Source organism: Hippocampus bargibanti, linkage group LG05 (assembly GCF_051943395.1).
Source record: "Hippocampus bargibanti isolate YZ-2025 linkage group LG05, ASM5194339v1, whole genome shotgun sequence".
Classification (NCBI taxonomy): Eukaryota; Metazoa; Chordata; class Actinopteri; order Syngnathiformes; family Syngnathidae; genus Hippocampus; species Hippocampus bargibanti.
Genome location: NC_142738.1, coordinates 22,353,903 through 22,377,995, shown reverse-complemented (window position 1 = coordinate 22,377,995; position 24,093 = coordinate 22,353,903). Strand labels below are relative to the sequence as shown.

The window sequence follows — 24,093 nt, the reverse complement described above, 5'->3', positions numbered from 1 at the left end:
TTGCAAAAAAGACGTGAAAGCAGCTGCCTCCGGTTTCTATGTTTTAAAGACGCATTTTGATACAAAGAGCCACGCTAAAAACGTAGAAGTTTGGAAAACATATCGATCAATGGATGTTCATTTTGTTCCTAAAAAAGAACCGGAAGTAATTTCATCATTTATGGTGACCAAGGGCACCATTGTTGGGGGTCTTCTCCACATGTTTTACCTCAATTTCTCTCTCTAAAACCAGAGTTGGACATTGTGTTACCTTTGCAAATTGCTAGATTCAAGCTCTATTTTTTCCACATATGGTTATTACTTTGGTGCTTAAGAATTTTCACCTTGACCTTCAGATGCCAAATTCAAGTTCTATAGTTTTCCACATATAACTATTATTACTTTGGTGCTTAATAATTTTATATCTGTCATTTTATATCGACCTCTTTGCTACTCAGGCTGCCAAATGCATCTGTGACTCCCTGGGTCACTCCTGCTTGTCATCTTGCCTGCTGTTTTGTCTGTATTTCTATAAACAGCAATCCAATGTGCAAAGACCTGAAATATATCATGTTTCTTATCACATAAAAGCTCCATACATTGTTGGCACGTGTGTCAAGCATATCTGAGTTTGTTATGCACTGTCAGGCTATCTTCCACGAACCCAGGGGTGGGCAAACCTTTTGACTCGTGGGCTACAATGGGTTTTAAAATTTGACAGAGGGGCCGGGCCAGGAGCATTTGGAACCTTTTTTGAATCATTAAATGTAGTGTGTGCAAACCTGCTCTAAGGTTTTATATACAGTGAAACCTCGGTTTACGGAGCCCTTGGCTTACGAACTTTTCGGTTTACGAACTATTTTTCGGGATACACATGGAGCTGCCTCAATGAGTGATGTGTCGTTCGCGAATGAGCTCGTTCTCCTAACAAGAAAATGGTGGCCACTGTTTTTGTCCTCTATTCCCCGCCCCCAGTCAGGTTAAAGCCACGTGATTGGTCAAGTACGCAGCAGTGGGGGATGGGGTTACAGACAGAGAGAGAGAGTGAGGCCGTTCTCCAAAAAACGAAATGGCATCTTCGGTTAAAGCCACGTGATTGATCAAGAACCCAGCAGTGGGGGGGGGGGGGGCGAGTTAAACATTAAAGAGACAGGCAGACAGAGAGAGAGTGAGAAAACACACACGCGCGAAAGGGAAATGATAGAGCTTAAAACAAAAAACAACAAAAGTGTGAGAGTGTGAGAATAGTGAGAAAACTGATTAAAATATCCCATCAATCACGCTCCACAAATAACCCGCACAAGTTATCTGTACACTTGATGCAAAAAGCTATCAACCCAGCTAAACAGATCACAATTGATGAAGAACTAGATACAATTATCACAGAAAAAGCACCTGCAAGGGATCATTCCTCAAGATGGGGAAAGAAGAAGGTTACGTTCCTCATCAAGTGTTTAATCCTGAGGAAACCGGATACTCCATTCCATCAAGCCATTAACGACCATTACAAAGGTAAATAAAATGACTTTATTGTAAAGTACAGTTTATTTCTTTAATCATAATACGATAGCACATTTATTATACATAAAATAAGCTATATTTTGTGCAGTTTTAAGGCTAAAAAATTTGAAAGTATAAAATTATGTTTTATGGGGACCTGGCAACGGATTATTCTCATTTTAATGGTTTCCTATGGGAAATTAATTTTTGGGAAACACACTTTTCGCCTGACACATTCTGTCTGGGAACCAATTAAGTTCGTAAGCCACTGTATTTATATTGCAGGGGTTTCTGAAAAACTACAAAGGGTCATATTGCAACACAAAATTCCTACCTATTTCTCATGACCTATAACTCATGACAAAAAGTTAGCGGACACCAGGGCAGACAACTCATAAAAGTTGCCTGCCCGGCCATAAAGTTGCCTCTGCCAGGCCATAAAGTTGCCCGCCCCATTTTTCACAAATTGAACCGCAATAAGACGACTAATCGCAAAAAAAAATACATTGTTGCGAAGTATAAAGGGTTTTTTTTAATTAAGGAGGTACCTACCACAAATGCTCCATTGCTTGATTTATGATAAATATCTCTTGCTGAAGATTTTGCTCCAGTAGTCGTTTGTCGTCGTCATGGTGCACAATGCAATGTTTGCGTTGCGTTGTCTGCTAAAAGCCACGTGTAACGCCTCTTTCTAAGCGCCTTTCAAAACTTTCAAGTACACTTTACAGTAACAGTATAGTCAAACGAACATTCGTTTGGCAATTTGCATACTCGGCACGGCACCCAATCAGAATCCTGTTTCGTGCTTCGGACTATACCGTGACTGTAAAGCACAGGTGTCAAAGTCAAGGCCCGCGGGCCAAATCCGGTCCGCCACATCATTTTTTTCGGCCCGCGAAAGCAAATCAAACTTGTTAAATTCCATGATGATTGCTAAAATCTGAGCCAAAATTTCAGATTTTTGGATGTCAACCACAATAAAAGTCATTATTCTTGACTTCAGATCTGAAAACGAGTTATTCATTAATTTGCTGTGTGCTCTATATGTAATATTTGAAGGGATTTAAACATTCTAATGGGTTCCCCAAAATTCATAACGGCCCTCGAGAGGAAACCATAACGACAATGTGGCCCGGGGCAAAAAATGACTTTGACACCCGTGCTGTAAAGTGTACTTGAATATTTTGAAAGGCGCTTAGAAAGAGGAGTCCACGTGGCTTGTAACGGTTTGCTTGTCGCTTTTGCTTTATTGAAAAAGAAACAAATGTTTGATATGAAAAAAAAAATGTCCTTAAGATGTTGTCGGCCACCCGGGCCGGGACGTTTTGTAAGTTGTACGCCCGACGTAAAAGTTGTATGCCCCGGGCCTCCGGGCAGACGTTATTTCAAACACTGTCTTAAGAAAAAAATTAGTGCATCCAAAAGATAGGCGCCAAATGAAAAACAAACTAACGTAGTTCATTCTATACGTTGTAAAAATGAATATTGTAAAGAGCAATGAATTGGTGAAACTAAACAAATGCTCAAAAAAGACTATCAACATTGCAGGGACAATGCTCGTGGACCTCAATCTGCAATACATCTGCGCCTAAAAGAAAGTAACCACTCATTTGACAACAGTGAGGTTAAAATCTTAGCTAAAGAAAATAGATGCTTTGAAAGAGGAATAAAAGAGGAAATGTTTGTAAAACAGCAAAACCTTCACTAAATCACCATGGTGGTTTAAGGTTTAATTTAGACTGTCCTTACAACAGATTTCTTAGGTCGATAGCATGTAGGTTTAATTTTTGTTAATGAGATGATACAAGGGCCCGGAATAGTACAATTGAGGTCATCAGATTGATTCAGGGAGTGGTCCACTGCTCCCCCAACCTTAGAGCAGGGACGGCACAGGGACCTATCAGAGCAGAGGTCTGGCACAGCCACCTATGTCCCTTAGGGATATAGGGACAGGGTTACCAGCACAACTTCAGTTCGCTGACAAATCTCTTCGGATGAGGTGCGAAACGTCCGACACCTTCAAAAAAGTACGTAAGATGGCTGAAGAAACCGTTTTTTCGATGCAGTTCACTTAGAACCATGACTGCCAGCATCAGCTGTGACATATTGAAGCGGTGCGTGATCACCTCCTCTCGAAAATTGGGCAATAGGACCGTATATCAACATGGTAATCCCAGACTTGCCTTCCAAAAGAGGGCAAAGTTGATGGACCGGTAAAACATATCCAGACCGAAATCTATGGCACCTATGGCACAAACCTCAAACAACCACCCACAATTGGCCATTGGCTCCACAAAGTATGGACACATTTGACACATTTTTTTAATTTTCCCTTTGGGGTGCATTTTTTTTTTCATGTTGTGTTTACTATCTTATTTTACTTTTAAATTAGAAGCATGTTCAGAAAGCAGAAGACATCATGTATGTCGTCAAACCTTCAATTGCGGTCAACATTCTGCGGTTTGGCACAGGAGTGACAAATATTGCATGCATCCATTTTTAACTGTGTGTGTGCATCAGAAATATGAAAGACCCGATTTGCTTTCTGGATAAGTATTTACTAGATATGAATGAATATTCAACTCCCAAACATTTTTTTTGCTCTAAACTTCTTTCACACCTAGAATTTCTCTCTCTCCACACACAAAACACACACACACACACACACACACACACACACACACACAGCCGCACACAAACGTACACACCATCACCACCACGACAAACCCCACCCCTTAAAGGACAACCGACACCATTTTTTTTTTGTTTCCTAACTGACATCAGAAAAACGTTTTATAGCATCTAAAATACCCAAAACACGCAGACTGATATTTTTAGTCAAATGCAAAACACCAATCAAAATGACTTAAAGTGTCCAAAAACTACTTCAAATTGAAACCGGAAGTGACCAGTTTCAGAAGGTCCCGCCCCCTTATTCGTGGTGTCACGCCAAGACGTCTTGCCTTGCTCGAGAATCAAAACAATGGCTTCAGATTCGGAGAAGATGTTTTCTTGTTACTCATCCAGTTATGAATATGATTCAAATAGTTCTCAAGAGGAAAGCATACATGTTTGCAATCAATTAAAGAACTCCTTCTGTCTCATTTTGAGTCGTCTGCACTCCAATGTAGCGCCCAGAACATGCAAAAGATGGCGCCCAAGCTCCGTTGGAAATGGGCTGATTTGTCTGCTGGGAATTTGTATTAACTAGTATCAAATTAAAACTAGTAGTCTTGGTGCAACATTTGGTGCAAATATAAATAATGCGCACCATTGCATTATTTATATTTTTTCCTTCTAATTTCGCCATCAACATGAAGTTTTCAGACCAAACAAAGTACCCAAAATGCATTGTGTGTCGCTTTCTCAGTCAGTGACGATACCTACCGTGACGTCACGTACGGACTCGTCACCAACTCAAACACGACTTCCTGAATATTCAGCACGAGTCTTAAAACGTAAAATATATCTATATGCTGTGGAATAAAATACACTCAGTAGAAGTCATTTGAAGTGATTTTACAAATTATGGACACAACTCGTCCGGAGGCGTCGGTTGTCCTTTAAATGCATGTTAGCAGTGCTTTTTTTTTTTTTTTTTGTCTTTCTACTCTCTCTTCTCGATGCTAAATGTGTCTATTAAATCTTGCCTATCTTCCACCCCCTACCCCAGGGGTGGGCAAACTTTTTGACTCACGGGCCGCAATGGGTTCTAAAATTTGACAGAGGGGCCGGGCCAGGAGCATTTGGAGGGAGTGTTTGGGCCGGATATACTAAAGCATTAAAGGACAACCGACGTCTCCGGACAAGTTGCGTCCATAATTTGTCAAATCGCTTCAAATGACTTCTACTGAGTGTATTTTACAAAGATTCCACCGCATATAGCTATATTTTACGTTTTAAGACTCGTGCTGAATATTCCGGAAGTCTTGTTTTTGAGTTGGTGACGAGTCCTCACGTCACATCACTGAAGGAACGCCCCTGACCGAGAAAGGACACAATGTAGCAGTCCTTTGATTACGTCAATGTATTTTGCGGTACTTTGTTTGGTCTGAAAACTTCGTGTTGATCCGTCTTGACGGCGAAATTACAAGGAAAACATAAATAACGCGATGGTGAATCCTTGTGTGTCAAAAATGTTGAGCCATTTCCACACGGAGCTTTGTCGCCATCTTCTGCCTTTTTTGGGCGCGACACCCCCCCGCCCCCTGATGCCTCAAAATGACACTGAATAAATTATTTAATCGATTGCAAACATGTATGCTTTCCTCTTCAGAACTATTTGAACCATATTCATAACTGGATGAGTAACAAGAAAGCATCTTCTCGGAATCTGAAGCCATTGTTTTGATTCTCGAACAAGGCAAGACGTCTTGGCGTGACACCACGAACTTCCCAAACTGGCCACTTTCGGTTTCGATTTTTTGCAGTTTCAGCACACTTTAAGTCATTTTTATTGGTGTTTTTCATTTGAGTAAAAATATCATACTGCGTGTTTTGGGTATTTTAGATGCTATAAAACATTTTTCTGATGTCAGTTAAGAAAAAAAAAAGTGATGTCGGTTGTCCTTTAAATGTAGTGTGTGCAAACCTCATAGCACAGTAAAAACATACTGTATTGGATTGGATTGGATTTGCCTTTATTCGACTCGCAGTGGATAATTTTACATTTCACAGCAGCAAAGGGATGAAATTGATGTTTTTTGACTGATTTATTAACAGTCTTTCAAATGTGAAGAATAGCCCTTATCAGTTCATAAATTTTTCTCAAGGAATATGGAAGATATTGCATTTACATACTATTTTGCAGATACTGGGAGGAGGAAATGTAAATAGATTAAAATAACGCACTGTGATTTATCAAGATTGCGTCTGTTTTTAATAAGTTTCAATCGAAAGTGGAAAGTTAAAGAAATCAACATTTTTGAAAAATGGAATCACTTTCAACATTCAATACATATTATTACACAACGAAATACTCAAGCTCAATAATATCTACTTGTGTTAAAGAATTAAAGGACAACCGATGCCTCCGAACAAGTTATGTCCATAATTTGTAAAATCACTTCAAATGACTTCGACTGGGCGTATTTTACAAAGATTCGGCAGCAGCTCATGTATTTCTTTTTTCTACTTTCATTCCTTTCATCACTTTGCTGCTGTGAAATGTACATTTCTCCACTGTGAGACTAATAAAGGCAAATCCAATCCAATATAGCTATAGTTTACGTTTTAAGACTCGCGCTGAATATTCATGAAGTCTTGTTTTCGAGTTGATGACGATCCCCATGTGATGTCACGTTTGGACCGCCCCTGACGGAGAAAGCGACACACAATGCATTTTGCGGTACTTTGTTTGGTCTGAAAACTTCGTGTTGGTCCGTGTTGATGGCAAAATTAGTAGGAAAACACATAATTTGATGGTGAATCGTTGTGTGTTGCACCAAGACTACTATTTGATACGAGTTGACAGAAATTCCCAGCAGACAAATCAGCCCATTTCCAACGGAGCTTGGGCGCCATCTTCTGCATTTTCTGGGTGCTACATTGCTGTCATTGATGGCTCGAATTGATATGGGAGGACTCCTTGAATAAATTGCAAACATCGATGCTTTCCTCTTCAGAACTATTTGAATCATATTCATAACTGGATGAGTAACAAGAAAGCATCTTCTCCGAATCTGAAGCGATTGTTTTGATTCTCGAGCAAGGCAAGACATCTTGGTGTGACGTCATGAACAAGGGGGTGGGACCTTCTGAAAGTGGCCATTTCCGGATTCATTTTTATTGGTGTCTTTCATTTGACTAAAAATATCAGCCTGCCTGTTTTGGGTATTTTAGATGCTATAAAACGTTTTTCTGATGTCAGTAGGAAACAAAAAAAAAATGGTGCCGGATGTCCTTTAAACGTAGTGTGTACAAACCTCATAGCACAGTAAGAACACTACAACCCAATTTATTAGCTGCCTTTCAAATGTGAAACATATCCCTGATCAATTGATAAATTTGTCTCAAGGAATATGCAAGATATGGCATTTACAGACTATTTCGCAGATACTGGGAGGAGGAAATGGAAATAGATTAAAATAACATATGCACTGTGATTTATTAAGATTGCGTCTGTTTTAATCAGTTTCAATCGATGGTGCAAAGTTAAGAAATCAACATTAATTTAAAAATGGAATCACTTTCAACATTCAAAACATATTATTCCACAATGAAATATTCAATATCAATAATACCTACTTGTGTTAAACTCCGCTAAATCATGGATGGATTGTCCTGACCGCGCGCTCTACAAACTCGCCACGGACGCCCTCGCCTTCACGCGCAAACAGTACACGTGTACCTTCGCCAAGCACACAGACATTGGCTACCTGCAGTTGAAATTTGCATACTCGGCACGGCAGCCAATCAGAAGTCTGCTTCTTTCCTCCGGACTTTCGTAAGCGTTATTAGGTTGTGCATATGCATATCATTTTCCAAAATAGATGCACAGAACCTCAGCCCAGAAGAAAGATTCAAAAGAAGCTAACAACATGTGTGACGCTACAAAATGTAAATTTATATCAAACCGTGACTGTAAAGTGTTTGTGAGAGTTATGAAAGGGGCTTAGTGGCTTGTAGCAAGCAATGCAAACCTTGCATTGTGCACCATGGTGACAAATGACGACTGCAGCGAAGTCTGCAGTCTTGGACTTTTACTGTAAATTTAGCAAGGTAACATTTGAGGTAGGTACAGCCTTAATATAAAAAACTTAAAACTTTGTGAAGAGGTTTTTTTTTTGCAATTGCTGTGTTTCAACTTGTGAAAAACGGGGCAGGCAACTTTTTAGAATTGTCTGCCCTTTTGTCCGCTATCTTTTTGTAACGAGTTTCAGACACTGTTTTTACTATAATTTGGACAAGTTCGGCGGGCCGGATTAAAAAGCCTAATGGGCCGTATGTGGCCCGCGGGCCGTAGTTTGCCCATGAAGCCCTACCCCCTCCTGTCCTTTGGTCCACCACAATCAGCTTTGACTGAGTGTTATGGCTGTTCTGATTGTAGCAAGCAATGGAGCATACGCGTTATTATGGAACAGGCAAATGGAGGTCCTGTGAAGCATGACAACATCCTTTTTTCACACATTAAAGTATAAACCAGCAGTTAAGATGCACTGTATACGCACTTTTCTTTGTAAAGGCGTAGTTATTCATCGAGATTGTGGATCTCTTCAAATTCAACAGATCACATCGAAAGGTTGTTGTTATATACTGAAAACTGATATTACGTTACATGGCTACATCCATCATCCATCCATTTTATTGTTTTGCTGATCCTCACGAGGGCCGTGGGCATGCTGGAGCCTATTCTGGCTGTATTCGGGCACAAGGTGTGGCACATCCAGAATTAGCTTGCCAGACAATCACAGTGCAGACATAGACAAAAAAAACAGCTTTGTTCACACTCATACCTGGGGAGAATTTAGAATGTTCAATCAATGCCTTGCATGCTTTTTAGGAACCCCGAGCTGGCACAGGGACAACATGTAAACTCCACACAGGAAGGTCAGGACACTGTCATCCATATTGTTAAATTCACCTCTGACGGTTTCAATCAAAATTGAGCATTATTTTTTTAGAGCTAGTTCATTTTTCATTCACTCACTTTTTGTGCGTGCTAAGGTCGTTTTTGAGGTGTGACAACCAACTGCTTGTTTGCAGAGGGCTGTTGAGTGTTTGAATTGCTCACTGGAATTAATTGTGTCATTTGACATTTGTCGGTCAGCCACTTAATGAAAACATCAATGAGAAGACTGTGCCACAGCTTTGCCGCGTTAATTAATTTAATTATATATATATATATAGTAAAGTCTCGTTATATCGATACTCAAGGGAGTCCGAAAAAATATCGATATAACCGGGACTATCGATATATCCGACCCTGTTTGCATGTAATTTTCTCCGTGCGTGCATAGAAATAGTATCGATATAACCGGGACTATCGATATATCCGATATCGATATAACGAGACTTTACTGTATTACATGTGTGCTGCATGACCTTAGTACATATAAAAACCACATCTTCACAACTGTGTGGATTTTAAACAAATAACAACAAAAATCATGACCCTGAAAAACTCACTGCATTTTTTACACAGACTGAAATCATTACATTACATCTTATGTGTTCTGATAGCTGATAAAGATGCAAGTGACGGTGAGATACAAAGTAGAATATGTTGGATTGTATGTGTACCTTGTGAATATGGAGTACAGCTGTTGGGATTGGATTGGATTGGATTGGATATGCCTTTATTAGTCTCACAGTGGAGAAATTTACATTAGTCCTGTTAGTCAAGGATTTGGAATGCACTACAAGATAATTGTGCGAGTGAACTCAGAGCATTGTTAAACCAGATGGTGTGGCCTACCCAAACTACTCCCTTCATAGTTGCCAAGTGTTTGTATGTGTATATAAATACAGTAAAGTCTCGTTATATCGATATTCAAGGGAGTCCGAAAAAATATCGATATAACCGGGACTATCGATATATCCGATCCTGCGCCGAACTGCATTAAACAAAAGCCGCCAAAAGAGGGCAGCCAAGCGCCATATAAGAAACGGAGCTGGCCATTAGCTCCCTTTTTTTTTGGGTGAGAGATGTTCCCCCAATGTTGCCTCAAAATGGCACATATAATTCTTTAATGATTGTAAACATGTATGCTTTAATCTTCAGAACTACAGTGTATTTAAAACATATTCATAACTGGATGTGTAACAAGAAAGCATATTATCCGAATCTGAAGCCATTGTTTGGATTCACAAGCAATGCAAGACGTCTTGGCGTGAAGTCATTTTTATTTGCATTTGAATAAAAAGTGACATCGGCTGTCCTTTAATACACAGTATGGAATGTTAATAATTTTCAAAATCATCGCGCTTCAGCAGACAAAACAAGAAACATTGTTGCAAAAAACGATTGCATTCATATACAGTACAGTGGGCATGTACATAACACAACAGGGAAACTGCAACGCTTACATCTTACTGTATTATGTATACAATTTAAAAAAGTCATCAATCTTCTTCTGCTTCCCATTTTTACCTTTTAACACAAACACTTCAATCTCGTCTGCTACACACGAGCTAGCGTCTGAAAATGAAAATGGCTCTGCTACACGGGTGCTGGGCACGTAACCAAGTCACCTGACCAAGTCACCTGACCAAGTCGACCAATGGCGCGACTGATGGCGTGACAAGTAACCAAGACACGTGACCAAGTTGACCAATGGCGCGACCGATGGCGTGTCACGTGACAAAGTCACACGGCCAAGTCGACCAATAGCGCGACCGATGGCGGCTCATGTGACCAAGTCGACCAATGGCGCGACCGATGGCGGCTCACGTAACAAGACACGTGACCAAGTTGACCAATGGCGCGACGGATATATCGATATAAACAACAATCGGCCCTATTTATATATCCCTAATGAGAGTAGGGACCTATCATAGCTGTGTCCGGCGCCACCATGTCTGGACATTAGGGATATATAAATAGGGCCGATACGACCAGTCAGACTTTAGTTCGCTGACGAAGCCTTTTGGATAGGAGGCGAAACGTCCGAAACCTTCACATTTGTACAGATGACGGCTGAAGAAACCTTCTCATCCACGGAAGTGAACGTAGCTGTGGCAGCCGAGATACCAAAGGAACCACCAGCCCCTATCCCACCTGTAATTAACATAACACAAAGTGACTGTGTGATGAGGGGAACATGTAGCTGTGACATACTTCTTTCTGTTAGCCGTTGACAGGCTTGGATTAGCAGAGCCTGAAAAAGTGGAGACGACGGATGATAACTAATTTCGACCCGCACTTGTTAGTCGGTTTAAAGAAAGGGCTTTATTCATGTGAAATAGGAATGTGGCAAAGTACTGGATGCCTTCATTTCAACTTTTCTGAGGTGGTTTAAGTGCGGCTTTTAAAAGAATATCATTTGACGTTTGTTATGATCCCTAATTGTATTTGTATTTTATGTTGCGCTCTCATTCACTTGAATGCAGTGCATATCAGCAACTGGTATCGTAGATACATGGATAAATCAGACTTCTTAGAACATTTTTATGCATTACGTTTGTGGCTTCAACTTTTCTTAAATTGTTAAGTACAACTCTTGTTAACTCGTTAAGTACAACTTAAATATTTAAATATTGAATAAAATCCGATCACAGTTGTGCAGTTGGTGCAGAATTTCAGTGACCATTTTAAAGTGATCAGTTGCTGTATTTGTAGTAAAACAAGTGTGCAATTTAGCAGATGACCTTGAGTGTCTCAAAGTGTCTAGTGCTGGGGAAAGTGACAGTTGTTCAAGTGAATGCAGAGCTAGAGCTACAATGAATATCGCGGGATACTGTTTCACGGGGTTGTGCAAAATTTCAAAGATCCACTACACATTTAGATTTGGGATGCTTTTTAGAGAGGGAGAGGGAAGAAACTGTTTGAGTGTCTGCTGGATTCAGTGCACATGGATCGGTAGCCCCTGCCTGAGGTGAGTAACTGGAAAAGGTGGTGGGCAGGGTGCGGAGAGTCCAGTAGGATTTTCCATGCCCTTATCTTAGTTCTTGCAGTGTATCCTCCAGAGTGGGTAGTGGGGTGCCAATTATGTTTTTCGTTCATGTAATTGGTTAACCTTTTCTACCCAGCATACCAAAATGAGTGCAGACAGCAGCAGCTTATTTTTATCGCTATGCCAATTGTTTTCTATGCATCCACCCATCAATTCTCTGATTCCCTTTGTCCTCACAAGGGTCGCGGGGAATGTCGGAGCCTATCCCAACTGTCTTTGAGTGGTAGGCACGGGATACCCTGTAATGGTTTTCATCCAATTGCAGGACAACCATTCCCGCTCACAATTACAACGAGGGACTATTGCAAATGTACCATTAACATGCCAGACATGTTTTGGGAATTTGGGATGAAACCGAAATGAGAAAAAACACACAGGCGTGGGGAGAACATGCAATCCCAACACCGGAAGGGCGAAGAAGGAATTGAACCCTGCCAGTTGTTATCGATTAAAATCTGATTCTTAAATGTTGATACCTCTCCCAAGTCTAGAGGAATGGGAGAAAGAAATACACGGACACATTACTGAAAATGTTTCTAGTTCACCTGTGAGAGATCTGGTCCACAGCTGTTTCTACTATACTGTACATTATATGCCCAAGATACGGCAAGGAAAATACAATTGAACTAGTGAAATTTCATGACGGTGCAGGAAAATAGGGACCCATACAGCACTGAAAACCGGGGAGCAAATTGATACATTCTGTGTTTTTGCAGTCTATAACACTGCAGTCAGAGCATCATCGAGTCTGAGTTCACTTTGAGAAGTTCAGAATCTCATCTCAGTTACTATACAGTAAATTAACACACAAAGACAATCAGTACTGTTGAACAGGAGGACGCAAAGAAAACGAAGTGGTATACTTTCTATCTAATGGATGGATTTGGAAAACCACTTTTGGAAGAATACGAGAGCTGCCATGGTAGTGGAAAACAAATGCAAAATAGTCCCATTAATACTTGCTACCAGTTTGACCAAATACTGATTGATGTTTGACCCATCACAATATCAAGTAATTACCATGTTTCAAAGTCACCCCACATCATTGTCATCATTGTGCGTATACACACATTTGGGAAGAAGACTACCCGCACCTCTGTGGATGAAACGTCTTCACATGTTCACGTCTGTGTGTGATGATTTAAAAGCCTCTGGAGTACTGCACGGTGCAACTTTGATCTTGACTGCTCCGCATTTCATGTTTTTGCTCCAAAGTAAGCATGGTCAGAATTTCATATACAATGAGGTCACCCGTCACAAAAGGTTGATGTGATGAAAGCCGGCGTGCTCCCCGTTGTACCTTGCAGGCACCCAACCACTTGCTGGATTGCTTCATCAAACACATGGCTCCAACGAGAGGTTCGAGCAGTTGAAATAAGGATGCTGATTGCATTGATCGGCAAGTTGTAATAAAAGTGAAAAGTGAGCAAGTGAGCCGTTAAATGAAAATTAGCTTGAAGTGTCAAAATGGAGCCTGCTCTGTTGTGGCATTTTTTTCAGTCACCCGAATGTTTTTCAACAACCTTTGCAGCTAATGCTGACGAGCGTTGATGAAGCTCCCATTGTCAATGTTGCAACATTATGAGTTTCCTTTGTGTGTTTGTCTACACTCCCAAAGTGACATCTGATCGACAGACTTGAGTAATGATCGTGGGGTGTCTGCATTTGTGTTTTTTTCAACCATATAATTATAGAAAGTGTTCTCCAGTAACAGTCCAATTCGCAATGAATTGGTTTATGACATACTGGCCAATTTTACATCACCAGGGAGGGTGAATGGGCTCTTATTTTATTGGCTGCTAACTTGTTCAGGAAGCGAGCGAGTGGAGCATCTGAATTACACATGAATAGGCAGCTTGCCTTGTTGGGAATTCAACAGTATGTGTGCATCCTCATATATGGACATACGTCTCCCAGGGGCCTCCAAGGTCAGACCAACAAACAAAGCATGCAACAAAGAGCCTGAAAAAAAATCTGACATGAAACAAGTCTTCTATAAGAAATAAATGACGTGGAATAACTCATAACTTCCTGCTTTTCCAAACCAATACCGATAACCAATAACTCCTTTTTTTGGTATTCTACAAATACATGTTATTGCTGTCTAAAAGAAAATATAAAAATGCACTCCCCTTACCTACTTCAGCCTCTTTGTATAATTGTATCAAAAAGTAATGAGCGACAATGTCAGTGTATTTGAGGCGGCTTTCGGTCTAATTTTGCTAATATCGCATGGATACACGTGACAATGCTTTTTCTCAATATCAGTCCGATAATTATCAGTCCAACAGTTATCATGCATCCGCTTTTTCTAGAAATAAAGTATTTGCAAGTACCAGTAATTTCCCTCAAGGTCAAACAAAGATCACAATGTATGTGCACTGAAACAAGTGCTCACTGTATCTTCCTCCACTGTTCTTTCTAAATTGTACAAAAAATACAATAGTCACATTTCACCTCAGTTGTAATCATTACAATTAAGCATCATGCATTGATTAACTTGATTTTCTGACCATTATATCTCAATGCAGATGACCAGCTTTTCGATTAGTCTCAGAGGCCCTGTACGTTTGTGACATGTCAGGGTTACAAAACATGATACCCCTCAAGTGCTCGTCCACACCGACGATTTCAAAAGATGACAAAGGGCTTCCTTCTTCACAGCCTTCAGTCTTCCAGATGGATGCAACATCCTGCTCTAGCAACCCAGTGGTATCTTGAACTGGTCATTTGTTCTTTTGGCAAGGTTCACATCTTGTTTGCATGGTTGCTAGGCAACATAGACCACACACAGTCTCAATTGGAACTGTAACAAAGTGCATTCAGGCAGTGAAGCATTCTACTTTCCAGTGCAGACCAGAAAAATTATTCCATTGTGCGTTTTGAACTTTTTATAAGGGACCCATAGGTTTGCTGTTTATAGCCTGAGCCCTAGGCACTTGTGTAATTTGAAATAAAATTGCCACCAGTAATAGAATATACTATCTTCTCATTAGAACTGATCGCCTGCAGTGCCTTAATAAAAAAGACCTCGTCCCTCTCTACCTTCCTCGTACAATTACATTGTATGAGCTGCCAACACGAAGCTGAAATTTGATTTGCACATGCCCTGATTCAAATGGTTACGCTGTCGCTGAGAGCGACTGCCTCATCACATTTGTACAATAATGATTCAGTGCTTTCTAGCATTCCAGCAATCCCTTCTTGCTTTTCATTTGGCAGCAGTCCTTTGTTTCACTGTGAAGTTCCCTGAAAATGGGTAGTTTATGGAAACACTGATGTGGCGATTAAACCGTAACCTCGAGCTTTGATCTGCAGTTACCCTCTCTTATCTGTGACGGCTAAAAACATAGATCATGTTTGATTTGAGGTTGCTCACATCACTTGTCCTGTGTCCTTTTCTCTTTCTCTGTCAAGAGTAAGGGTTAAAATTCTTAACCTGCGTCACCCAACAAGTTTTTTTTTTATTTATATAATTGCATTTATATCTCTAATAAAATTCAGGCGTCTCCACCTCCTTTGGATTACATTGAGAGTATTTTCAAATAAAGACTGTTCAGTGCTTTGACTCTTCAGTGCTTGCCTCTTCCTTCCAGTTCACATTGTTTTCCCTTATCACCTCCAACCGACATCGGTCTCCTGATTCTTACTTGATTCTGCTAACTGATAATTGATTCCTTACCATTTCATGGTTCCTACCTTCCTATCCAGCCTCACTTGACACTTTCCCTTTTCCCTTGCAGAAGCTCCCGGGCAGGACTTTGTGACGTTGGACTACCGTCTGCGGTACTACCCTAGCATCACCTATGCGGTCATTGGAAGTGCCATCATCTTCGTATTGGTTGTAGCGTTGCTGGCCTTGGTGCTTCATCATCAGAGGAAGAGGAGTGTTCTGCTTCCCACTGGTGTGAGGGGAGCCTCCCACCACCAACAACCGTTGCTTCTGTCCCGACTGGTCATCTTGGATCACGGCCACATGCATCCTGGTGATCCGGGTCTCTCTCCTACCTCCCACTCCGCAGTCCACCAATTTAACTCATCTCCTCAGATTCTGCGAATCCTGTCTGATGATACTCTTTGTTCAACTGCACAGCCAATAGAGACGCCCCCATCATACTCTGAGGCCGTCATGGATGTCAGGTAAAAAAATTATAATATTCATAAAAATAATTGTTAAATGTACCGTATCTTCCGGTGTATAAGGCGCACCGGAGTCTCAGGTGCACCCCCAATTAATGGTGTATTTTAAAATGTTTTCCATATACAGTGGTACATCGGTTCTCGAACGCCTCACAGTTCGAACAAACCGGTGTTCGAACAAAATATTCGAGATATTCTTGCTTCGGCGTTCAAACATCAATCGCTGTTCGAACGCCAATACGACGCGTGAGTGAGTGCGTACGCGAGGGTGGGGAGCTGAGTGGCGCACGGGTGTATCGCTCTCTCCATGACCAACTGTTGTCGCGTGCGGGCGTTTCTCCAACGTTTGCGTTGTGTTGCCTGCTTAACACTACGAGGACTCCACTTTCTCAGCGGGTTTCAAAACTCTGAAGTACACTTTTGAGTCAGGGTGTAGTCCGAAGCTGGCTTCTGATTGGCCGCCGGTGCAGAGTATGCAAATTGCCAAACGAACGTTCGAAGACGTGAAAAATTATTACACATAATGTTTGTTAAATCCTCTCGCAAATTGCCAAACGAATGTTCGTTTGGCAATTTGCATACTCGGCACCGGCGGCCAATCAGAAGCATGCTTCGGACTACACCCTGACTCAAAAGTGTACTTCAGAGTTTTGAAACCCGCTGGGAAAGTGGAGTCAACGTGGCTCGTAGCGATTTGTTATCGCTTACTACGGCAAAAAGCAAATGGCACACAAGGGTGCAAAATGACCCAATCCCGGTAGATGACATAAATTTACGGGACGCAGGGAAAATACCTCGGACCGGATACACTCGCGCATCGAAGGAAGAGTCCAGGTACGGTGGCGAGTTGAGTCAATCATCCGGCATTGGCGAGGTGATCGCGAACCATATAAATGCCCCGTGTCCGTGATTAGAGAATGACTGCGGGTGGAGAACGCCCGGAACCCCCCCCCCTGTCAACTCGTAAGTTACAGGAGCGAAGAGGTGGTTTCGGTGTTCGAAAAAAATCGCTTTTCGAACAGGGTCCTGGAACGAATTATGGTCGAGAACCGAGGTACTACTGTATAAGCCGCACGTCAATGAATGAAAAAAGGTTTCCACATATAATATATAAATATATAAAAGTTTTGCAAAGCACAGCACATTTTTAGGCATGACAGTAGAGACTGGGGTTCCCCACTACTTCTTCTACGATGGGAAATTGTGTTGTGGCTGCTCACAGTAGTTGCGAGACCTGTTGTGGCTCAATATAACTTCACATACACTATCAGGCGCACCAGCGTATAAGGCCATCCAATGAGAAAAAGAAAGACTTTTGGATATGTCTTATACACCGGAAAATACAGTATGTGTGTGTGTCTGTGTGTGTGTGTGTGTGTGTGTGTGTGTGTGTGTGTGTGTATGTGTGTGTGCGCGTGCGTGCGTGTGTGCGTGTGTGCGTGTGTGTGTGTGCGTGTGTGTGTGTGTGTGTGTGTGTGTGTGTGTGTGTGTGTGTGTGTGTTTGTGTGTTTGTGTGTGTGCGCATGTAACCGGCCTCAGGCCTAGAGAGTACCTGAGTCGGTTCAAACGCGTCACAGGCAGGTAGCACTGTGAACGACGAGGAAAGACGACACGAGACAACCGTGTTAATCAGCTTCACACAACGGCATTTATGACCACTCATCAAAACATCAATTCAGCAATTTCAATATCAGAATACATTCATGTGTAGATCTATACATTCAACATCTATACATTGTATATATCCTCCACATTCGCACATGCTTATGCACGTCTGTCCGCTCGTGTGTGTTGTACTGGGAACTACAATTGACATCCAAAAATCCAAATTCATCAAAGCCACAAAATATTCATCAAAGCCACAAACAAGGTTTCATATCTAGCATCGCCCAATAAGTCCCCAATTACTTTAACATCTTGAGAATGTCTAACACTTATTATTTTGAATACCTGTGAACGACGAGGAAAGACGACACGAGACAACCGTGTTAATCAGCTTCACACAACGGCATTTATGACAACTGCGCATGCGTGAGCTGAGCCTACATCGTCTTCCTCTGTTCCATTCACAGGCGCGTAGCGCCCTCTCCTGACTTGGTAGTCTAATCGACTAACATACAATAACAGAGGTCGTTTCTAACCCCCTACACTCTCCCCTGTTTTAAAAGATGTCCCCCGACATCTTGACTATACCAACAAGTAGTCAAGTACCAGTAGAAGCACAGTCATCTGTCTGGTCTCCGTAGGGTGGTGTCAATCACCTTCTACTGCAACTACATTCAAGTCCATACCGTCGGGGTAGAGTAGCAATAGTGTTCAGGTCGCACTAGATAATGAGTCGTGGGGTAAGGCATGCAAGTATACAACACATTTACCCCAGGTCTCCAAGCCTGGTATGATGGATGACCCAAGTGTTCATATGTAAATATCTCTCTGGGTCTTAGAGTACGAGTAGACCTTCGTGGCAGCGATTCCATTCCACTTTGTGACGCGGTGTCCGATTCCACCAACTCCGCCGGCGCTCCTGCATCACCCTCATTATCATCCATTACAAGTTGTTCCGGGCTTCCCGCATCACCCTCATTATCATCCATTACAAGTTGTTCCGGGCTTCCCTCAGCAGGCAGGCTGTCAGCTGGTGTTGGTTTTGGTAATGATGCTGGTACGACCAGTGGAAACGCTTCCTCTAGCTGCTGCCCATCCTCTGGTTCCGTAGTTTGTGCCTGGGCGTGGAATTCTGATGCCACAGCTCTTAAATTGTGCGGTTCAGGTTGAGACACCTGATGACTGCCTGTCCTCCTTGTATACACAGGTAACCGTCGGAGATTGTATGAACATCCCTCCTCTTCATCTGAATATCCAGACTCCTGCCCAACTGCTTCCCTGCTATAAGCCTGTCTGTCTAGCTGTTTTTTCTGCTTCTTTGCCTTTCTGTCTAGCTGTTTTTCCTGTTTATTTGGCTGTTCAACTGGCAAATCATTGACAGACATTAGGAGATTACGGTGCAACACACGGGAAGTTTTGTCTCCGTTTTCTGCCTGAACCTTGTACACTGGTCCATCTCCCACTCTTTCAGTGACCCTGTGGACTTTTTCCTCCCAGTAAGCCCGGAGCTTGCCAGGTCCACCCCTCTCAGATAGGTTCCTGACAAGTACACGATCCCCTGGCTGGAGTGCAATGCCTTTAACACCACGGTCATAGTATTTCTTCCTTTTTTCAGCACTCTTTTGACTGTTCTCGGAGGCAATCCTGTAAGCATCTTGCATTCGACAGGCCCACTTACGTGCATATTCCTGTCGGCTTTTTACTTCTTCGTCCGCTGTCAGACCAAAAACTAAGTCAATGGGCAACCGGGGAGACCTTCCATAGAGGAGGAAGAACGGTGAATAGCCAGTGGACTCATGTCTTGTACAGTTGTACGCATGAACTACATGAGGCAAATAGTCTTTCCACTCAGCTTTCCTTTCTTCTTGGAGAGTGCGTAGCATCTGTAACAATGTTCTATTCAGACGTTCTACAGGGTTGCTCTGCGGATGGTATGGGGTGGTTCGGGAATGCGCAATGCCAGACAACTGTTGAAGCCGCTGGAATAGACTGTTTTCAAACTCCCGACCTTGATCATGATGTAGTCTCTCTGGATAAGCGAACCGTGGAATAAAATCACTAAAGATTTTCTCAGCAGCGACCTTGCCTGACTTACTCTTAGTCGGGTAGGCTTGTGCAAAACGAGTAAAGTGGTCTACCAGGACTAGAATATACTCATAGCCTCCTTTACTTGGCTCCAGATGGAGATAATCAATCGAAATGAGCTCAAATGGGGCACTAGTAGTGATGTTGCCCATGGGTGCTTTTTCCGGAATGGTGGGGCGTTTCTGTTTAATGCAGGAACACTGGCGAATGACGTAGTTTTCTATTTCGTGCTGCATGAATGGCCAATAGAACCTCTGCCTTGCAAGGTTGATCACCTTGTCAGCTCCAACATGACCCATGTCATCATGCAGGTGTTTAAGCACCGTCGACTTCAGCTTACTAGGGAGAACGAGCTGTTTCCATTTCCCCGCCTGTCTGTATAAAATCCCCTTGTCCAGTTTCAGTCTATTCCATTCGTGTACTAGTCTCCTTGCCTCTGGTCCCATTTGTCTTTTATCTTTGTCATTGGGGTTCCATCCCCTCCTCTTCAGTGTCATTACCTCAGAGATTGACGCATCCTCTTCCTGAGCAGCTCTGATATCATCTGGAGTGATAACGGGGACTGTAACCGGAAGAAAATCCTCACCATCAGAGGTGAGTTGCAACGCCGCCATCCATGGCACATCCTCCTCAGCCACAGCCTTGTCCCCCTGCCATATGGTGGAAACCACGTCTGGGGGCAAAGTTTCAGTGTACTCCTCTGTGTGTCCCTCCAGCTGAACTGGATAACGCGACAGTGTGTCGGCATCAGCATTCGCCTTGCCTGGCCTGTACTTTATTGTGAAGTGGAAATCCGTCAATTCACCCACCCAGCGATGTCCAGCAGCATTGAGTTTGGCCGTGCTTAGAACGTACGCGAGAGGGTTATTGTCCGTGTACACAGTGAATGTGGGTGCATAGTAGAGATAATCTCGAAATTTGTCGCAGATTGCCCACTTCAACGCCAGAAACTCTAGCTTTCCAGAATGGAGATGATAATTTTTCTCTGAAGGTGAGAGTGTTCTGGATCCATAAGCAACAACGCGAAGTTTATCTCCCTGCTGCTGATAAAGCACAGCCCCCAGACCTTCATTGGATGCGTCCGTATTTAACACAAAGGGCAGATTAAAGTCTGGGTAGGCTAAAATAGGTGGACCAGTCAATACATCTACCAGGCGGGAGACCACAGCACTGTGTTCGGGGCCCCACTGAACAGGGTTACCAGAGGGAAGCTGGCCTAACTTGGTGACTTTCCTTTGGCGTGCAGCGGTGTTGTGAACTGGCCTCTGGTCAGGCTGAGTGGCCCCCTCTACCAGTTTAAACAGCGGCCGTGCAATCCTGGCAAAGTCCTGTAAGAATGATCTATAGTAGCCCAAGAACCCCAATAGCGCTCTGACTTCCCCTACATTGCGTGGTTCTCTCTCTTTTAACTGCAAAACGGCTTCCAGGTCTTTAGGGTCTATGCGGACACCATCACTTGACACAAGACGACCCAAGTACCTCACTTGTCGTCTGAACAGTTCACATTTATTCGGACGTAGCTTTATGCCATGCTCCCGCAGCCGGTTAAACACTTTCCTCAGGTCCTCTACGTGTTCATGAAATGATTTTGAAAAGCAGAGCACGTCATCCAGATAAGGAGAGCAGCATTCGTCCCTCAGGCCATCAAGAACGTCCTCCATACACCTTTGAAAGGCTGCTGGTGCATTAGTTAGACCAAATGGGAGGCGGAGCCACTCGTACAGCCCCCAAGGGGTGCTGAAAGCCGTTAGATGCCTGGAACTGTCATCAACAAAGCCCTAGTGGTAAGCGCTGCCTTGGTCAAGTATTGAGAACCAAGAGTAGCCCCCCAGGTTATCTAGCAGATCTTGAATGCGTGGGAGTGGATGACAATCAGGGACAGTTTTGCGATTTAGCTCCCTAAAGTCAACGCACAGGCGCAAGCTTTTATCTTTTTTTCTAACACAGACGACAGGAGATGAGTATGCTGAAGTGGATTTTCTTATCCAACCATGGTGAAGTAGGTTTCGCACATAGTCTTTCACCTCTTGATAAAGGGGTTTTGGAATGGCATTGTAACGCTTTTGCACCGGCGTGTTGTCAGTGAGTTGGATCTTGAGTTGCAGGTTTGGAATGCAACCTATATCAGCATCACCTCTTGCAAAGACATCTGACTCTTCATACAACATGTCTCTGGCAATCCCCTGTTCTTCCTCTTTAAGATGTGACAAGTCAACCGGAGGATGCCACTTGTCTGTGGTCAGAGCCGCGCAGCTTTGAACGGTGGGACTGTTTAGTGGCTTTGGATTGTCAGAGCACTCCTTAAAGGGCACGACCCCAGTAACTTCCTCAATTGAGCCGAGAACAGTTCTCTGTGGAAGATAAATGTCATGTTTACTAACATTCTGAATGGGAATTTTTACCATTTTTGTCGGGCCACTGGGTACATGTACTAACGAGGAGACCGGCTCTAGCCCCTCAGGGCAGCTGTTCCCTATACTGGGCTCAAATAGCATTGTTCCCCCCTTGGCCCATGCTCTTACTCTGCACTTCACCTCCCATACCTTGCCCGCAGGAATAATGAGTCCCTTCTTCCCAACACACACAGGGTACTGGAGGAATGTCTGATCAGGGCCCGATTTCTGAAGCACAGAAATCAAGGTCTCTACTGTGCGTTCACTGACACTAGATAATCAATCGAAATGAGCTCAAATGGGGCACTAGTAGTGATGTTGCCCATGGGTGCTTTTTCCGGAATGGTGGGGCGTTTCTGTTTAATGCAGGAACACTGGCGAATGACGTAGTTTTCTATTTCGTGCTGCATGAATGGCCAATAGAACCTCTGCCTTGCAAGGTTGATCACCTTGTCAGCTCCAACATGACCCATGTCATCATGCAGGTGTTTAAGCACCGTCGACTTCAGCTTACTAGGGAGAACGAGCTGTTTCCATTTCCCCGCCTGTCTGTATAAAATCCCCTTGTCCAGTTTCAGTCTATTCCATTCGTGTACTAGTCTCCTTGCCTCTGGTCCCATTTGTCTTTTATCTTTGTCATTGGGGTTCCATCCCCTCCTCTTCAGTGTCATTACCTCAGAGATTGACGCATCCTCTTCCTGAGCAGCTCTGATATCATCTGGAGTGATAACGGGGACTGTAACCGGAAGAAAATCCTCACCATCAGAGGTGAGTTGCAACGCCGCCATCCATGGCACATCCTCCTCAGCCACAGCCTTGTCCCCCTGCCATATGGTGGAAACCACGTCTGGGGGCAAAGTTTCAGTGTACTCCTCTGTGTGTCCCTCCAGCTGAACTGGATAACGCGACAGTGTGTCGGCATCAGCATTCGCCTTGCCTGGCCTGTACTTTATTGTGAAGTGGAAATCCGTCAATTCACCCACCCAGCGATGTCCAGCAGCATTGAGTTTGGCCGTGCTTAGAACGTACGCGAGAGGGTTATTGTCCGTGTACACAGTGAATGTGGGTGCATAGTAGAGATAATCTCGAAATTTGTCGCAGATTGCCCACTTCAACGCCAGAAACTCTAGCTTTCCAGAATGGAGATGATAATTTTTCTCTGAAGGTGAGAGTGTTCTGGATCCATAAGCAACAACGCGAAGTTTATCTCCCTGCTGCTGATAAAGCACAGCCCCCAGACCTTCATTGGATGCGTCCGTATTTAACACAAAGGGCAGATTAAAGTCTGGGTAGGCTAAAATAGGTGGACCAGTCAATACATCTACCAGGCGGGAGACCACAGCACTGTGTTCGGGGCCCCACTGAACAGGGTTACCAGAGGGAAGCTGGCCTAACTTGGTGACTTTCCTTTGGCGTGCAGCGGTGTTGTGAACTGGCCTCTGGTCAGGCTGAGTGGCCCCCTCTACCAGTTTAAACAGCGGCCGTGCAATCCTGGCAAAGTCCTGTAAGAATGATCTATAGTAGCCCAAGAACCCCAATAGCGCTCTGACTTCCCCTACATTGCGTGGTTCTCTCTCTTTTAACTGCAAAACGGCTTCCAGGTCTTTAGGGTCTATGCGGACACCATCACTTGACACAAGACGACCCAAGTACCTCACTTGTCGTCTGAACAGTTCACATTTATTCGGACGTAGCTTTATGCCATGCTCCCGCAGCCGGTTAAACACTTTCCTCAGGTCCTCTACGTGTTCATGAAATGATTTTGAAAAGCAGAGCAC

General features: G+C 43.2%; 1 protein-coding gene across 3 annotated transcripts in view; it reads left to right on the top strand.

Annotated features, from left to right (window-relative positions):
- ldlrad3 (low density lipoprotein receptor class A domain containing 3) overlaps positions 1 to 24,093 on the top strand; it is a 129,248-nt gene that overhangs the window by 90,678 nt on the left and 14,477 nt on the right. For 2 of the 3 annotated variants that reach the window (XM_088997329.1, XM_088997328.1), the window contains exon 5: positions 15,836 to 16,232. In XM_088997329.1, coding sequence (XP_088853455.1) covers positions 15,836 to 16,232 — 397 coding nt within the window. The remainder of the gene's footprint in view (positions 1 to 15,835; positions 16,233 to 24,093) is intronic. The other variant, XR_016115065.1, reaches the window with a different exon arrangement.